This window comes from Mesocricetus auratus, unplaced genomic scaffold (assembly GCF_017639785.1).
Source record: "Mesocricetus auratus isolate SY011 unplaced genomic scaffold, BCM_Maur_2.0 Super-Scaffold_100676, whole genome shotgun sequence".
Classification (NCBI taxonomy): Eukaryota; Metazoa; Chordata; class Mammalia; order Rodentia; family Cricetidae; genus Mesocricetus; species Mesocricetus auratus.
The window spans coordinates 59,091,527-59,109,520 of NW_024429266.1; the positions used below are offsets into that span (position 1 = coordinate 59,091,527).

Genomic DNA, 17,994 nt, shown 5'->3' on the forward strand with positions numbered 1-17,994 from the left:
TGTAGCACGATCATACAGTCTTTGATCTTTCAGTCACTTTCCATGCCTTAGCCTCCTTAGACTCTTCAGTGTGAAGACCACCTCTTTTTGTAATTCCTAAGCTGTGGGTCCACATTCCACCTGCAATTGTAGTTGACTAACACATTGACAGTAGAGTGGCGTGCTGACAGAAGAAGCCAGTGGGAAGGTGGATGGCTTTATAAGCTCCTGAGCATCCTAATGTTATGTAGCATATAGAGTCCTAGAGACCCACATGAAGAAGATGTGGGTGTGGAACATTCAGATGATGAGAAAGAGCTATATATCTCGCACCATATAAGAATACCTTATGGGGCTATAAACACTTGTTCAAGTGTTTACATTTTGGACTTTTGAGATTATACTGTAATTACAACTTTCTCCATTCTCTTTATTCTCTTCAAAACTTTCTATATACACTTCCTTATTATCTTCCAAGTTCAAATATTCTTTTTTCTGCAATGGTTGCATACACCTGTATACATAGATATACATATATTAATAAATATGGTCTGCTTAGTCTGTACAATGTTACTAGTACACATGCTTTCAGAAATATTATTTTATTTCAGTTCTAAGAACTAGATTTTAAATAGGTCTGTGATAAATTCACAAATCATGCTTCCTGCTGCCTTCTGTATCTTGTTGCTTATTGGGTGTACACAGCTATGAAATTTATAACCTGCCACATTCTATATATTGTGGCCTGGGTTTCTTCTGCTGTTTTGGGTGACAGGAAAGGGTGCTGCCATATGTATCTCAGATTTCCAATGTGAGAAGGAGGCATTTCCTTGGGTATGTTCTTGCCTTCTCTTGCTTGGATGTTTCTCAATATAAGGTTCCTGGGGAACCTGGGTTTGCTGATGAGTGTGGGCAGTATGTCGAGTGACTGTCATCTATGAGATGAAGGGGAGGGGTTGATTTTTCTGTGTTCATTTCTTCTTGCAAAATAAGTTTCCAGTTTAAGGATGACATAAATCACTATTTATACTATTAGCTAGCAGTTTATCTCCCTGAGCTGTTCCTTTCCTTCCTCTGGGAACACCAAGACATCATTATAGCCAACAGTGGTACTGTATATATTATCAAATTAGCAATAGTTATTTACTAGGAAGCTAAAAAGATTACACAGAAAGACCTCCAGAGATAAATAAGGCATACTAGTTCTGAAAACAGAGACAGATCAATCCTTGTACTTGCATATGGATTTTAAGGATAAATTGAACCCGCTCACATTCCCTTTGAACTTAGCAGCCCTCAAACTGCATAGCAAGGCCACACTGACAAGGTGCTTGTGAGATATTTAAAGCAAATCCTAAAGACCTCAAAGTCAGCTAAATACTTGGCTAAGATTCTTCACACACAAATGAAATGAGTATAAAGATTTCTTTCTTAAAAATTTGCCTCAGAGGAAAAAAAAACACAGCAATTGATGACTCTGATTGTGCAACCAGATCTCAGTGGCCTCTGTGCCCTTTTCTGCAGCATGCTTTGAATAAGAATTCTTTTGGGATTTTCTGAACAGATTGGGAACATGGTGAGGGGTGGAAGGGAGTGGGAGCTGGGAAGAAGAGAGGGGAAGAAGAGGAAGAGAGAGCAGGTCATGGGGGAACAGGAATGTTGAGTGGGGGGTAGAATAGGGGGAAGAGGGAATCATAGGTTAGAAGACAGATCTGGTACCAGTGAGACCTCTAGTGATCTAAAGGGATGACACCAACTGGCAAGCTAAGCAATAGTGGAGAGACCACCTTAAATGCCCATTCCTGATAATGAACTTGATGTCTATAACTATCCTGGAGCCTTCATCCAGTGACTGATGGAAGCAGAGACAAACACCCACAGTTAAACACTGAACTGAACCCGTGGAACCCAGTGACAGAGAGAGAGGAGCGATGAGCAAATTGGCAAAGAATGGGCTGGCAAAACCAGCAGAGACAGCTGATCTGAACGGGGGGGAGAGCTCTTGGACCCCAGACTGACAGCTGGGAGGCCAGCATGGGACTGATCCAAAGCCCCCTGAGTGTGAGAGTCAGTGAGGAGGCCTGGGCAACCTATGGGGCCCTGGGCAGTGGATCAGTATTTATCCCTGGCATACAGACTTCGTGTGTCCAGGCCTGGACCCTGCCCTGGGTGAAATGACAGACTCTAGATATATCCTATGTGGAAGGAAGTGGCGATAGGGTGGGAGGCTGGGGGGGGATGGTGATGGGGTGCGGGAGGAGGGGGGGAGAGGGAACTGGGATTGACATGTGAAGCAAGCTATTTATAATTAAAATAATAAAAAAATAAAAATAATTCTTTTGGGGCCCAACATAGAGTTGCTAAGTTAACTGTTTTGGATAACTACAGACAGTTTTGATAGGATTTAAGAAAATAACATGGGGATTGGTGTATGTATGTGTAAGTGTTCATGGATAGAAAACAGAATAACACAAAGAGCACTGAGTAACCTCCATCAGTTCATTATAAGAACTATGAGCAACCCACATGGACATGCTGACGGATGCTTGTGTGCTGAGTGTGCAGTCATGAAGATACACTACTGCAGCCACAACAGGACATGAAGTGACCTAGGTCTTCTGACAGGCTTATGAATATTTCACTTTTGTCTCATTTTGCAGTAAGGCATTATTTCTTTTTATTATTAGCTGAATCCTCTAAACATATGCTGTAATTATTGGTATGGAATAGCCATCCAGAAACTGAGATCTCTAAGGAGCTGTTTTATTATCGTTCAGAATAGGGGATCCCCTGTGCAATGAAATTCAGGCTAACTCTGGTCTTTCTTGATGGTCACCAATATGTAGATTATTGAATAAAGTGTTTTCCCTTTCTAATTCTTCCTCTATAGATTTCTTCTCATTTTTTGCACTTGCTTATTTACTATTGCTCAGTAGTAAACGCTGGAAGATGGTGAGTAAATGAGGAAGAAGCATATGGACAATCATTGTTCACCTTGTTAACTCTAATCATGTTTCTCTGCATTTAGGGCATTTTCTTAAGAAGTGCATCACTGGGAAAGCATTCTTTACTACCGAGGGAAGCAATGGGTCGTTTGGGCGACGGCCCTGTGATTTGATGCAGGGATGAAATAACTGTTCTTGCTAGCTCTTTTGTCTTCCTTGTTGTGATTCCACTTTTGGTAACTCTCCAGACTACATTCCATCAACCTACCAAACAAATCTCTTCAACAGGACCTCAGTCTAGGGATACACCTATTACTAATCTTATTCAAGACACGATTAATTGAGGCTGAGAGATATTACATAATTTTTGCAGAATCACCATCCTAAACAGAGGGTTGCTTTAGTCCAAAAGCATGTGATGTCTAGTAAATCTCATCTAACCCTTCTTGTGGCTGTTGGGTGCTAGAATTCAGTTGATAGGTCTTTTGAGAAAGTTGATATTGCATTTAGCCTTGACCTCTGCATTCCTATGAATTTGTCACCTGAATTCATACTCTCCCTACTTCTTTTTAGCAAAAAGTAATTGATAGTAACATATCCATTGTTTTTTCTCCCATGAAAACTATCTTGTTTCATAAATGCATCCTAATAAGTTATCAAGAATAGTACAGTTTCATTGCATATGAAACACTCCATTTCAAGCAGATGGACATGTACTGTAATATGATTGAAGCTGTACTTTTAACAAATACCACATGCAGTTTTCGCATTAATTTTAAATGTAGACATTGCTGAAGATGAATTAGGGATCAGGGCTAATGTCTGACAAGGTGGAGAAATTAGTGCTGAGCAGTGATTTCACTCCCACCCTTGTTTCTGTTCTGGGTTTTGTTAGAGATGAGAAATGTGGGAATGAGTCTTCATTCAGAGCTGTAACCCCACAGACTTGTTCTCCAGAGGGATTCCTTGGGTCATCTGAAAATTGCTTCAAGGTCCCAGACATCTTTCATCCCAGAGAATATCCAACTCAGGCAGGATAAATACTGCCAAGGTGGCTGGAGTCCACATGACTTTGGTCTCAGCCAGGGCCATCTGTCTAAGACAGAGGCTGGTTACCAGAGAAAGTAACAAGACCGTGCAGAGGTCAAGACAGACCACGACATCAGAAGAGGCCTTTGAAAGGAAGGTGTGATTAAGTACGTTTAAATTCTGCTTGCTTGTAAGAGCTCTAGGCTTTCCATGGAAGACTGTACATGTGATGTAATCGCTTACCTACCATTCGGTCCTCACTCATCAAAGCAATTCTGTTAAACACCAATGAAAATTGACATGGCTCTGTAATGCATACAAACAATGTCAGTTCTGAAATGAAGACACCCCACAGCATCCAAGGTGAAAAAGGATACAGGGAAGGATTTTAGCAACTTTAGAGCTACTCTGTCCATTCTTTTCTGAAAAAACATCAGAGCCATTCACTTCCTGTCTACAATATTAACATATTAACAACTATCATTCTAGTAGATAGATGAGACATTACATAATATTCAGGAGACTGCATTCTGAGATATTTCTTTCTTGTTTTGAACAAATTATTAATTCCCTGAGAATTTCATATAATGTGTTCCGATTCTATTCATCCCTCTTCCTACTTTTTAAAGCACCAATACACCCATGTTCTAAGCTTAGACTGATTTCCCTTGCTTATTCTGGAATGTATGTACAGATTACAAGTGGTGCAGCATCAAACCAGATCATTTGTATAGGAGGTAGCTTACAGAATATCATAGGCAAAGGGCTACTAACAGAACAGAAGGTCTTGGAGCCATCTGCACCCAGGTTCAAATGCAGCCTCTGCAACTGACACACTGGGTCTTTGTGCTGGAAACATTGCTGCCTACGACTCATATCCAGCTTCATCTAACCATTAAAAAAATTACTAAGACATGTCTGGCATTGATAATTGTGTTCATGACCAATGGATATTAAAAAGCAACAACAAAAATGCCACTCTGATATTTCCTCAACTTATAGAATAAAATAGCCCAAGATCCTTAAAAGACGAGTCAGCTGTTCAAAACTCTGCAGTTTGCCACTGGAAAAGTAGGCTCTGAGGCCAAGGTCCTGGGATTTTGTACCCAGTCTTTTCCACTCTGTTTTGTAGCTTCCTGACATCCTGTCATAAGAACCAATTATTCCACAGAGTAAATGAGCTTAAATTGTCATAACTATTAGACTTGTGCCCAGTCAAGAATTCCACACCAGTGAAATTTTATGCAGATATCAAAGTAAAGGTTACTGATTTGCCTTGACATCTTGAAACATTAAAAAAGGAAAAGAAAATAATAAGAAAATTTCTCATGCTTTGGAGCTCATAAAAATTAGGTTTTTTCACTATGGTCTAAAATAGGTGGAAAAATTACATGCCATCTGGGAAATTCAAGGAGCAGGTTGGATTGTATAGTGTAGAAAAATAATATCAACTCGCATACACCGAATGAAAAACATTTAAAATAGCAAAAGGATCATAGTGTGGAATTAATAACATTTTTAGAGTCTTATTGGTTAAGTGATAATTATGAATAATTCATTATATGCTAAATATAGGGAGTTCTACATTCCACTGAGCCGATGAAAACTCAATAGACAAAGAACATGACTAATCCAAATATTAAGCTCTTCTATTACTAGCTTTGATCTTGGAGAGCTATCTCAAAAGATCCCTCAGTGAAGCTGAGAATCAGATTCTCTCTAACCGGAAAGAAATTGGATTCAAACTGTTCTGACCTTGAAATCCTTAACACAATTAAAAACTATATGACAAGCTCCAGGTGTGCGCTAAAGAGGCGGTTCATAAGCTTGGAAGACAGAGTCAGAACCTATTTCAAAAATTTCCTCATATCAATTTCATCCTCTGGGTTTGATGGTGAAGCATGGCTCAGTGGGCCAACAGCTTGCTGAATTCATAAACAGAGGTAATTGTGTGAACTTCTACGTTTGCTATAGCAGTCAGCCCAGAGCTGCAGGTGCTGGAGGCTGAGTCGCAGGTAACTCCCTCATGCTCTTTAATGCAACTATGCACACTTTATCTCATCTTGCCTCTCTGTCCCCTGGCCACAATCAGCAGGACAAAAGAGTGGCTCATACAGAAGGCAGACGCTGGCACACTGCTTAGCAGAGACAAGCATGTCTGCAGATGTTTCCCAGTGATAGCATGTAACCTTTCCAGCTCCAGGAATAAGTTTGTGCCATGCAGGCCAGTATTTGATGGGTACTGCTTGTTTATTGTTTCCAGGCTGGGACATGACTTAAATACAGAATTTTCACAGTTTGGAAACAAGTAGGAATGATGCCCCAAGGTTGGAGCAGGAAGCTTGCAATGGTGTGGGAAGAGCATGTCTGGTGGGGTGTAACTGTAACTCTATTCCTTTCACATATTCTGAAGGAAGGTGCTTAGAAAGTCAATGGACAAATAGACAATTTCCCCCATGGACTGAGCTATTCACTCGTTATTTATCTATCCAGTTGAGACCAGGTTCAAGTATATATAAATGGAATAACATACATTTTTATATTTCTGTCCCTAGATTGTAACCTAAAGCCTTAAACACAAAGGTTGTTGATGGGGGGAATGTCCTTCTATATATGTCTCTCTTATTGGTTGGTGAATAAAACACTGTTTGGCCAATAGCCAGTAGAGGCAGGAAGATAGGCAGGACTAGGAGACGAGGAGAATTCTGGGAAAGGTAGGCAGAAGGAAATGGAGAAAGACACCATGTGAGATCACAAAGACAGGATGCACCAGGCGTTCTCTGGTAAGATAAGACCATGTGGAAATACTTAGATTAATAGAAATGGGTTAATAATTAAGACAGAACTAGTCAATAAGAAACCTTAGATATTGGCCAACAGTCTAGTAATTTATATAGTGTCTGTGTGCTTATTTGGGCCTGAAGTAGCTGTGGGACCAGAAGAGACAAGAAAAATACCAGCAACAGGTTGTCAAAAACCCTTATGAGATTCAATGTTGAACATCCTTGTGATGGTGTCACTAGTTTTAAAGACTGTGGCATACCTTGTCCATTCAACTTTGGCATAATACCAACTCTTCAGCATTACCCTCTTCATTCTCTCCTGACAGATTCTTATAATGTTCCATCAATTTTAGTTTTACCATGTCACTTAGTATTCTTAATTCCTGTGTTGGTCTCATCACTCATCTTTCCACTGGGGTACTGGTTGTATGAAGTTCCTGTACTTTGCCCTGTGATCTTACCTGTTCCATGCAGTTCATTCCGAGCTCCCGGCAGAGTGCTGTATACTAAGAATGCATTTACTGAGTAATATACATGATGTAATTTAGTTTTCATCTTGACAGCCAGAGGGTACATCATGAGATAGTTAGGCATTAGCTTTGCAGACCTTTTCCCCTTGACAAGAAGAATGGCTGAACACAACTGTATTTTGATTACTGGTAAGTTTCCCAGATGTTAGGATTGTGGAAAGTTTGTAAGGTGTATTTTTTACATCTAGCAACATAAAGATGTTTACAGATAAATAAATGATGCCCCCCCAAGAAATCATCCTACTAATGAAAAATTAGCCTGACTGATTGCATGAGTGCATGGAATCAGTTCAGAAAATAGCCTTTGTTCTGAAAACTTGGATCTTTTGTCTTCATTATTCTGTGGATTTTGGAAAGTTGCATTTAGGCCAAAGCTATAACCACCTAGACTTCTCCATCAGTGGGGTTCATGTTTGGGATGTTTTGTCGTGGATTTCTAATAGACAATTGCAGTGTGATTAGTCCTTGCATTAGCAGAACTGTGTGAAAATATAGAGTGACATTTTTAACACTAAGCGTTTGCTCTAGGGTTCCATGTGTGACGGTGAAGTGTTGGAATGACATGACCAGCTGTTATTTCTCAATGACTTGTTACAGAGGCACAAGTAGGCTTTTCAGGAAAGAAAACTGTGTTTTCTATCTCCACCTGTTAGACGTACTCTTGGTTGTGGAGGGCAGAGAACTTCAATACATAGGGAAAGAAAAAGGAAAATTGCCAGTGGTAGGGAGTGGCTGCCTGTAGGCTCATGATTCTGGCTGCAAACTCTTCTCCCCTTTGAGGTTTACATATTATGGTCTAGCATCAACGGATGGACATGAGGACCAGGAAGCGGTAGTGGTGGTGACGGTGCCGTGCTTTGTGTGAGGGAACATGACAAGAGGGTACAAAGCGCGGTCCGATCCTGATGGCACTGGGAACAGCAAGTGCTGAAGCAGAGGGAAGGGACGGGGCAGGGGAGGTAACAGAGACAGTCTCCCTCAAGGGCGATTGCCACAAGGAAGGCCTTGAATTCACAGAGATCTGCCTGCCTCTGCCTCCCAAGTGCTGGGATTAAAGGTGTGTGCCACCAACGCCCGGCCCTTTTTTTTTTTAAGATTTATTTATTATGTATGCAGCATTCTGTCTGCATATGTGCCTGCAAGCCAGAAGAGGGCACCAGATCTCATTATGGATGGTTGTGAGTCACCATGTGGTTGCTGGGAATTGAACTCAGGACCTCTGGAAGAGCAGCCAGTGTTCTTAACCTCTGAGCCATCTCTCCAGCCCATGGCATTTTCTTAATTAGTAATTGTGGGGGTAGGCCCTATTGTGAGTGGAGCCTTTTCTGGACTGGTGGTCCTGGGTTCTATAAGAAAGCAGTCTGACCAAGCCATGAAAAACAAGCCAATAAGCAGAACCTTTCCATGGCCTCGGTATCAGCTCCTGCCTCAAGGTCTCTGCCCTTTTTGGGTTCCTGCCCTGACCTCCTTTGATGATGAACTGTGATGGGGAAGTGTAGGCTAAATAAACCCTTTCCTCCCCAAGTTGATTTGGCCATGGTGTTTCATTGCAGCAATAGAAGCCCTAACTAGGATGGCTTGTGACTTCCTAACCCCCATGTTAAGCAATGAACAAAGTCCCTGTGTGGTTCAGTAGAAATACCTGAGCTTGATCAGTTTAGAGAAGAGGTCACTTTGCTTCAATGGTGTTAGAGGTTTCAGTCTGACCCAGTGCCTTTGGTACATGGTTGCAAGCTTCAGCAAAGCACGAGCACACACACACACACACACACACACACACACACACACACACAGAGAGAGAGAGAGAGAGAGAGAGAGAGAGAGAGGTTCTTATTATAGGATAATAGAGCAAAACTGCTGACCTCATCAAAATTAAATAACTGAATAGCCGCCATTTTAATCTGGATCCATCTGACTTAGAAGTGGTCCCTCATAGAAGGTGCCTCTCAGGCATGTTTTATGAATTGTGTAGAACAATCATTATATCCTGGCCCTAAAATATAACATTTTGTTTCCTGGGACTTTTGTTTGCATTTGTTCAGAAGGTAGTATGTTATACTTATTATTACTAATATTATCGGGATCTTGGAATCCCACACTTGCACTGTGAGTGATGCTCTTTGTAAAACATCTGCTGTCCTTAGTTACATTTTTCCAGTGCACATCCTTGCTGCCATTTTCATCTCTGCCCTCTCTAGGATCTCATAGCTCAGTTCTCAGCTCCTGTTGCAGGCTGACTTCTGCCTAGCTCTCCATGGATCTGTTACTAAGACGAAGGTGAATATTCCTGCTATCCTCATTTGTACAGATTAGAAGGAAGCTCACACTGTAGTTCAATTTCAGGAGTCTGAGAAAATGGCTTCTGAGTATTGCTGGTGAGCAATAAGGTCGAGATCCTAACATCTTCTACCTGATCCCATGATTCCTCCAACTTGAAGTTCCTTCCTTCCCCTCCTCTGCTTGGTGACTAACCATGATGCCAAGATTCCTTCCTAGGTTTCTATTCCAAGTTTCTGACATTCTTTTGCTGATACACTATACTCTTCAATACTCTAGTTTACCCTATGTCCATGGCATGCTTTTCTTTCAGGACCCTTTCATCCACAGACAAATGTTAAATCTCTTGCTCTAGCCTACTGGCTACATGCCATCTTTCTCCATTTGTCTGGCTTCCTAGAATTATCTGGCATCTTCATCCCTTGCCACTGTGTATACTTACACACTAACGTCCTGAGACCTCAAAGTGTGATGAATAACTATCCACCCACCAGGACTCACACTGCCCTACATCATCATGGGAAACACTGAGAAGCAGTTGGCCATCAGAAACTACATTTCCTGTCCCAACCTTCTCGCCCTGACTAAATTTCCTCTCATTGGACACATAAGGAAGAGAGGTACACCACTTCCAATGTGGCTCATAAGAACATCCACAAGTATGTTACCATCCAGAGAAATGGTGTTAACATTCTATGGTCTCTGTCAACCTATGGGGTTGATTAGATCTTTTAAACCGATACAAGCCCTTTCTGTACACAGGTAGAAACAAGTCTCTAGTTACTGTGTCCGCCTATACTGACATAATACACAGTCTAAAACCTACCATGGCCACACGTTTTTTAATTGGTAGCATTTAGGATCTTCTGACATTACTGACCATGGGTCAGCCAGGTCTTCTGTGATCTGCCACGGTTGCAAATCTTGCACCACTACTGAGGCTGTTGGGCTGTTTAGAGGTCTGTTCTCTGGGTCAGCCTATGTCAGCTTCAGATGTTTACTATGGATTTTGCCAGTCAACAAGCCACTTTTAGCAGTGGACACAAACACGGTAAGATGCATACCTCCTTGGCCACAGGTTTGTGAACACTCTGTCCATGCTGTCCATCCTGAGAGTTGACAGTTGGCGACACATTCCACCAAACAGGGGATACTCATCCTCTGGGGTTTTTCCAGATTATGCTGTAAATGCAATGAGATATACCTTCAATACTAAACTAGGTCACTCATTATTCTTTTCTGGGGGAGAGTGCCCTTTATTCTGTAATAAATAACCTTGCACAGTGTGATGGGAAAACAGGCATCTTTTGTTTTATAAATCGGCAGGCACAGAAATGATTGTTATTATTTCATGGGTGACATTTGCTCATCAAAATTATTATAAACTCTGAATTCTGGCAGAGACATGACACTGAGGTGCTTGGAAAGTATGAGGTGATGTGGCACAGAGATCTGCCATGCTGCACATTCAGCAATGAAGCAGGAAGATGTGTCATCATTCCACTAAGATATCCTGGGATGGGCTGAGAGTACACAAAGAGATCAAAGTTAGTAATAAAGCTAGTGGTACACAGAGTAGGACTAAAGATAAAATGGAGCATCTGAAGCCCTGAATGAGCAAGTAGACAATGCAATCACAGTTCTAATCTGGAGACAAATTGGAGAGACAGTTTACTTTCTTCTCTGAAATCTGAGTGTAGACAAAATGTGTGCATTTTATTGTGACCAAGGTAGAAGACATCTCAGCGAAGAAATAAGTGACCCAAGACTCAGAGGGTGAATACTGAAATATGTGCTGTGTGACTCACACATTGATTGTATGCTTAATTAGGAAAGCTTTGGCACCCAACACATGTTAAATATTATCAGTACAACTACCTAAAGCTAAAATTAGTTATCACAGCATGATGACTCTTTAAGTGGGTTACGAAGAAACCACCAAAATGGGATCTGTGATTATTGGTGTGATAATTAGATTAATAATTTAGGGCTTCTTTAAATGAATAGTCATTAAATATATGTTTGGTATATGGCATTTAGAAAATAAAGAAACCGATTTTTATTCATGAATAATTTACATCTCTCCTTACATCAAAAGAAAATATTTATTAGAGACATAGGCAGCTCACAATTAATAAGTAACAAGGTCTATAAACAACAGACGACCAAAAATAAAATCAGCAACTCATTTGAACTGCAACAGTCCAACGGTGTGCTCCTATCAGTTAAAATACCCTTACAGTATTTCTCATTTATGCATTGTGGAAGAATGTTAACTTTGTGGGACAGGTATGAGTGTACCCATTGTTTATTTGGAACAGTTATAGATAGGTGACTCCTTTCCTGAGGTAATCAGTGTTTTAAAGGCAGACTAAATGAAATTAAGTATTTAAATGAAGCAATGACAGTTGGCCAATGGTCTTCTACAGGTTGTGAGCCCTTTTCAGAAAACTACCTACTGGGGCATCTATTCTTGAATGGAATGGTTCATAGTCAGCATCCTGGATGACATCCACAGGACTGTTTGGTTAGGGAACAAATGTATTGTGATAATACTTAGGGTTGGTATAGGAATGGTAAGGAAGTCTTTGTTTTAATTTACTTCCCCCATGCCACAACAACTGAGACAGACCTTTGTTAACCTGTCAACATGTTACAGACATCTCTGCAGCCACATGTGATTACTGGCATCCTATTTTCAATCAGGAAGATGGCTTCTGTGATGCCGGCAGTATGACAGCATTCTTGTTTCTGCTGAGCAACCCCTGTAGAGCTGAATTTACATCTGGGAATAGAATACAGCTTCTTTGGAATGGATCCTGCTGTAGCTTTTCTGCAAATTCCATAAAATCAGAAAACTTCAAAACCTCTAATTTGAAAATTGACATGGAGGACTTTTGCATAGATTGAGAAGAAGATAACTGTACTGTTGATCTGGAAATTATCTGTTGACAAAGGTGTCAGTGTATTCTACATCCAGGGTCAGCATCCATCTTCTGTGATAAGGGCACGTTTATCATACAAGCAAATGAATCACCTGTCAATATAAGGATTCACCCCACAGTAGCAAAGGCCCTAATACCAATGGTTTGTTGGAAAGCAAGTATATTTTAACAAGCTTAGAAGTAGTGACTCTATTTTTTGCTGGTCCCACTTCTTCAGTGAGAAATGACCTGTCTCCACTATTTTGAGTAGTTCCAAAACCAGTGACATACAACTGTTGCACAAAACCTCTTCAGCCAGCGTCCATGATGTCTATTAGGTGTAGTGAAGGTTGAGAACTGAGACTAAGAGCTCCCATCACACACAAGTTACCTGCTCACAATGGTCCATGCCAACTGGCTTGCCATCACTGCGCACACAGCTCAGCAGGCGAGTCCTCACACCCTGGCCACAGGAAGCATTTTCACTCAGCTGGCAGGTACTCCACTCTAAAGGCACAGGATCATAAAGACTGAGTTTCAAAGGTCTCAGATTGTGAGCCAAGCACACTTGTGCTCCGATAATCTACATGGGTGGAAGGGGAGCCCATAAACAATGCTACAATCTTCTTAAGGAGCTTGGGAAAGACTTGTGCAATCATTGCGTCAGAAGACAAATATGCAAGGAAACAAAAGCAAAGCAAATTTATTGAGTCAGTTTCCTGTAATTTGGTTTTCTAGAGGTAAAACAAAATAAAACGAAAACCCAAAAGGTAATGCCAAACAATTGGTAGGATAGGAGAGACACTAAACAGAACAATACAGTTTGGTGTTTCTTTATCCTTCTGCTGTGGATATTTGGGAGAGAAAACAACTAAACCGTGGCAACAATTCTATGGTTGTGCCCCACAAGGCAAAATCTTATGTTTCCAAGGTGGTAGTACTAGGGAGTGGAATCTTTTGATGATGATTGGATCAATAAGTTGGGGAGCTCAGAAATGCGATGATTGTCTTTAGGAGAGACTCTGGGGAGATTGGAGACATCCTGTCAGACTGCTCAATGGTGCTATCCCTGGGCAAGTAGGTTTTATATGGCTGGCTAGTGGTATTTAAAATACTGGGTCATGGCCATGGAAGGTGATTCTGGCCTCTTCTTTCCCTCCCCCGGTATTAAATTGACTTAATACAACAAAGACAGAAAACTTTTCTTATAGATGTAGGGGTGAAAGATCCTCCACTGTGTTAATAAAAACCTCTTCAAATTTTTTATATATCTAAGAGCTTAATAACAAACTTATATATTGTTAAAGAAAGTTCATCCTTAGAAAATACCCTTTTTCAGCCGGGCGTTGGTGGCCGCACGCCTTTAATTCCAGCACTCGGGAGGCAGAGGCAGGTAGATCTCTGTGAGTTCCAGGCCAGCCTGGTCTACAGAGCGAGTTCCAGGACAGCCTCCAAAACAATGCAGAGAAACCCTGTCTCGAAAAACCAAAAAAAAAAAAAAAAGAAAAGAAAAGAAAAGAAAATATGCTTTTTCAATATAACAAAATTCAGTTGTATTTCTGAAAAATTACTATGAAAACCAAAGACTGGAAGAAAAAAGGTGAATCTACCACGTTGTCACTCACCCATGAAAGAACCAGACACCTGCATAGAATTTACAAGGTTTTCAACACGAAGAATCTAAGCTGTTCCAGTGTGTATGGATCAGGAAAGTTTTTAGCAAAGGATGCTGCTTTGCTTCTGAAGACATATGGTGGTATATTCCTAAATATTTACTTCAATGTTTAGACCTAACATAGTTCTACATTTGGTGGCCTTCTTGCCTATCTCCTGCTGGGGGAAATGGTAGGAAGTAGGTAAGTGTAAAATAGCAACTCTTGCTTTTGGGCACTGTCCTGTGTGTTCAGACATCTAAAGTGACTGAATAATTCATCTAATGTGATTTTTGTTGCCTGCTTAATATCCAGGACTGGTCAGGCCTTCCCATTATTTATTGTGATGGGGAAAAGATATCACAGACTTGAGTTACTGAAATAATGAAAGACATGAGAACACCAAACCCTACAGCAGTGCCTTTTTAAGCCAAGCTGTTCTTCGGAAACTATGGGTGACCTTGATGCATCCACATGCCATGAATGCATGTGTGTTTTCCTGAAGGGTAACTGGAACTAAGTCTTCAGTTTTTCATATCTCATGCCTACACTGTCCTCTCCCTCTCCAGTGCCAGCACGGGTGCACACACAAGGGCTAGTCAATGATCTTGGAACTCCCAGAGGATTTTGACTCTACCTGTGAGGTTGTACTGGAACTGGAAGCAGTTTTCATTGAGGAGACAGGGCCGCACCTGCGAGTCTTCCCCACAAGTTCTTGAGTTCAGTGAGGGCCTCAGCAGATGTCGAGATCTTCTCTGCATTGCGTGGGGGTCACATGACTATGAAAGTCAAGAGCAGGCAGAAAAAGACACACAGAAAGTGAAAAAATAAACAGTCATATGTGCATATGCAGGCATAGGACAGGTATAGGGAGGAGACTGTAGTTACGGCAATGAGGTTGTTGCTGTACCTGAAAATGTTACAGCTGCGGTTAGAAGAGAAAACATTCTGTGATGCACAGTGCATTGTCTTCAGCTTTCATTCATCTGACAACCAATATATTTTCATCTTGAAATGAAATAAAAAGTGACCTCAGCCACTGTAGTTCAACAGAAATAATCACACAGAATATTGAAATGAGAAAATCATTTTTTAAAAATCCCAGGATAAGCAACTACACATAAGAATACAATTGCAAAATTTTGTAATTTATGAACTAGAGCCTTCTGGCCAAAGGGGATGAATCACTGTAAGCTTATCCATTTTCCTCAAAATAAATGTATAAATGCAAATTCCAAAGATTTCCTGAAAAGTCACCTTCACCTGGGACCACATGTCCTTTTGTTGTATTGGTCCATATAATAGTGCTAGAGACAGATAAATATCGTACAACTGCCACATCTCATACAACTGGTCTACCCACAGAAGAGCTTCCAGCACCTGCTGGGGAACAACCTTCTTTCAAATGTCCTTCAAACCTTATTCTTCATCTTCCTCAGAGAACTAATACAGGTTTACTCTCCACACAAGATGACCTCTAATGATGCTAAATTCCCTTGTTTCGTGAAAAATATTCACTCTCTCTAATGATGCTAAATTCACTTATATTTGTGGATTTGTCTGTAGATTTAGTTCTAAACACATTTGAAAACCTGTCCTTAAACTGCTATTATTTATTTCTTTATTACCATGTTTCATCTTTTAAAAAAGCACACATATGGAAATCCATCAATGTAATCCACCATATAAATAAGCTGAGAAACAACAATCACAAGATCATTTCACTAGATGCTGAAAAAGCCTCTGACAAAATCAAAAACTCCTTCATGATAAAGGTTTTGGAGAGATCCAGAATAACTCAATATGATAAAAGCTATATACAGCAAACCAACAGCCAATATCAATCTAAATGGACAGAAACTCAACGTGATTCCTCTAAAATCAGGAACAAGACAAGGCTGTCCACTCTCTCCATACCTTTTCAACATTGTACTTGAAGTTCTAGCTAGAACAATAAGACAACAAAAGGAGATCAAGGGGATACAAATTGGAAAGGAAGAGGTCAAACTATTTGCAGATGATATCATAGTTTACCCAAAAAACTCTACCAGGGAACTCCTGAAGCTGAAAAATACCTTCAGCAAAGTGGCAGGAGACAAGATCAACTCAAGAAAATTAGCAGTACTTCTATATACAGATGACAAAAGGGCTGAGAAAGAAATCAGAGAAACATAACCCTTTACAATTGCCACAAACAGCATAAAATACCTTGGGGTAACACTAACTAAACAAGTGAAAGACCTGTATGGTAAGAACTTTGAGTCTTTAAAAAGAAATTAAAGAAAATGGATAGATCTCCCATGCTCTTGGTTAGGTAAGATCAACATAGTAAAAATGGCAATCTTGCCAAAATCAATCTACGGATTCAATGTAATCCCCATTAAAATCCCAGCACAATTCTTCATAGACCTTGAAATAACATTTCTCAACTTTAGATGGAAAAACAAAAGACCCAGGATAGCCAAAACCACCCTGTTCAACAAAGGAACATCCAGAGGCATCACCATCCCTGACTTTAAGCTCTATTACAGAGCTATAGTCCTGAAAGCAGTTAGGTATTGGCACAAAAATAGAGAGGTGGACAAATGGAATCTAATTGAACACCCTGATATTAACACATAAACGTATGAACACTTGATCTTTGACAAAGAAGCTAAAATTTTACAATGGAAAAAAGATAGCATCTTCAACATATGGTGATGGCATAACTGGAGGCTGATATGTAGAAGACTGCAGATAGATCCATGTCTATTGCCATGTGCAAAACTTAAGTCCAAATGAATCAAAGACCCCAACATCAATCCAGCCACTCTGAACTTCTTAGAAGAGAAAGTGTGGGGTACTCTTGAGAAAATTGGTGCAGGAGATGGTTTCGTGAACATAACTCCAGTAGCACAGACACTGAGACTGACAATTAATAAATGGGACCTCCTGGAACTGAGAAGCTTCTGTAAGGCAAGGACACAGTCAATAAGACAAAAAGGCAACCCAGAGAATGGGAAAAGATATTAATTAACCCCACATCTGACAGAGGGCTTATCCCCCAAATTTACAAAGAACTCAAGAAACAAGTCTCCAAAACACCAAAGGATCCAATTAAAATTGGGGTACAGAACTAAATAGAGAATTCTCAATAAAGGGGTCTAAAATGGCTGAGAGACACTTAAGAAAGTGTTCAATATTCCTAGCCATCAGGGAAATGCAAATCAAAACAACTCTGAGATATGATCTCAGTCCCGTCAGAATGGCTAAAATCAAAAACACCAACGACAGTTTATGCTGGAGAGCATGTGGAGAAAGGGGAACACTCCTCCACTGCTGGTGGGAGTGCCAACTCATACAGCTACTTTGGAAATCAGTATGGAGATTCCTCAAGAAAATAGGAATCAGTTAACCACAAGACCCAGCAATTCCATTTTTAGGTATATACCCAAAAGATGCACATTCATATAACAAAGATGTCTGTTCCACTATATTTATAACAGCATTATTTGTAATAGCCAGAACCTGGAAGCAGTCTATATGCCCCTCAACTGAAGAGTGGATAGAGAAAATGTGGTATATTTATATAATGGAGTACTAATCAGCAGAAAAAACAACGGAATCTTGAAATTCGCAGACAAATGGATGATGCTAGAAGAAATCATCTAGAGTAAGATAACCCAGTCACAAAAAGACACGCATGGTATGTACTCACTCATATATGGATTTTAGATATGGATCAGGGGATTGTCAGCCTACAGTCCCACTGCCAGTAAGTCTGTGAAACAGAACCTTCATCCAGTGACTGATGGAAGCAGAAGTAGACACCCACAGCTAAACACTAAACTGAACTCATGGAATCCAGTGACAGAGAGGGAGTACTGATGAGCAAA

General features: G+C 40.5%; 1 protein-coding gene across 2 annotated transcripts in view; it reads right to left on the reverse strand.

Moving 5' to 3' along the window:
* Thsd7b (thrombospondin type 1 domain containing 7B) overlaps nt 1-17,994 on the reverse strand; it is an 866,887-nt gene that overhangs the window by 31,753 nt on the left and 817,140 nt on the right. For both annotated transcript variants that reach the window (XM_040738481.1, XM_040738480.1), the window contains 3 exons: nt 14,757-14,898; nt 12,859-12,974; nt 10,608-10,725 (listed from right to left, as the gene is read on the reverse strand). In XM_040738481.1, the coding sequence (XP_040594415.1) occupies nt 10,608-10,725; nt 12,859-12,974; nt 14,757-14,898 (376 nt within the window). The remainder of the gene's footprint in view (nt 1-10,607; nt 10,726-12,858; nt 12,975-14,756; nt 14,899-17,994) is intronic.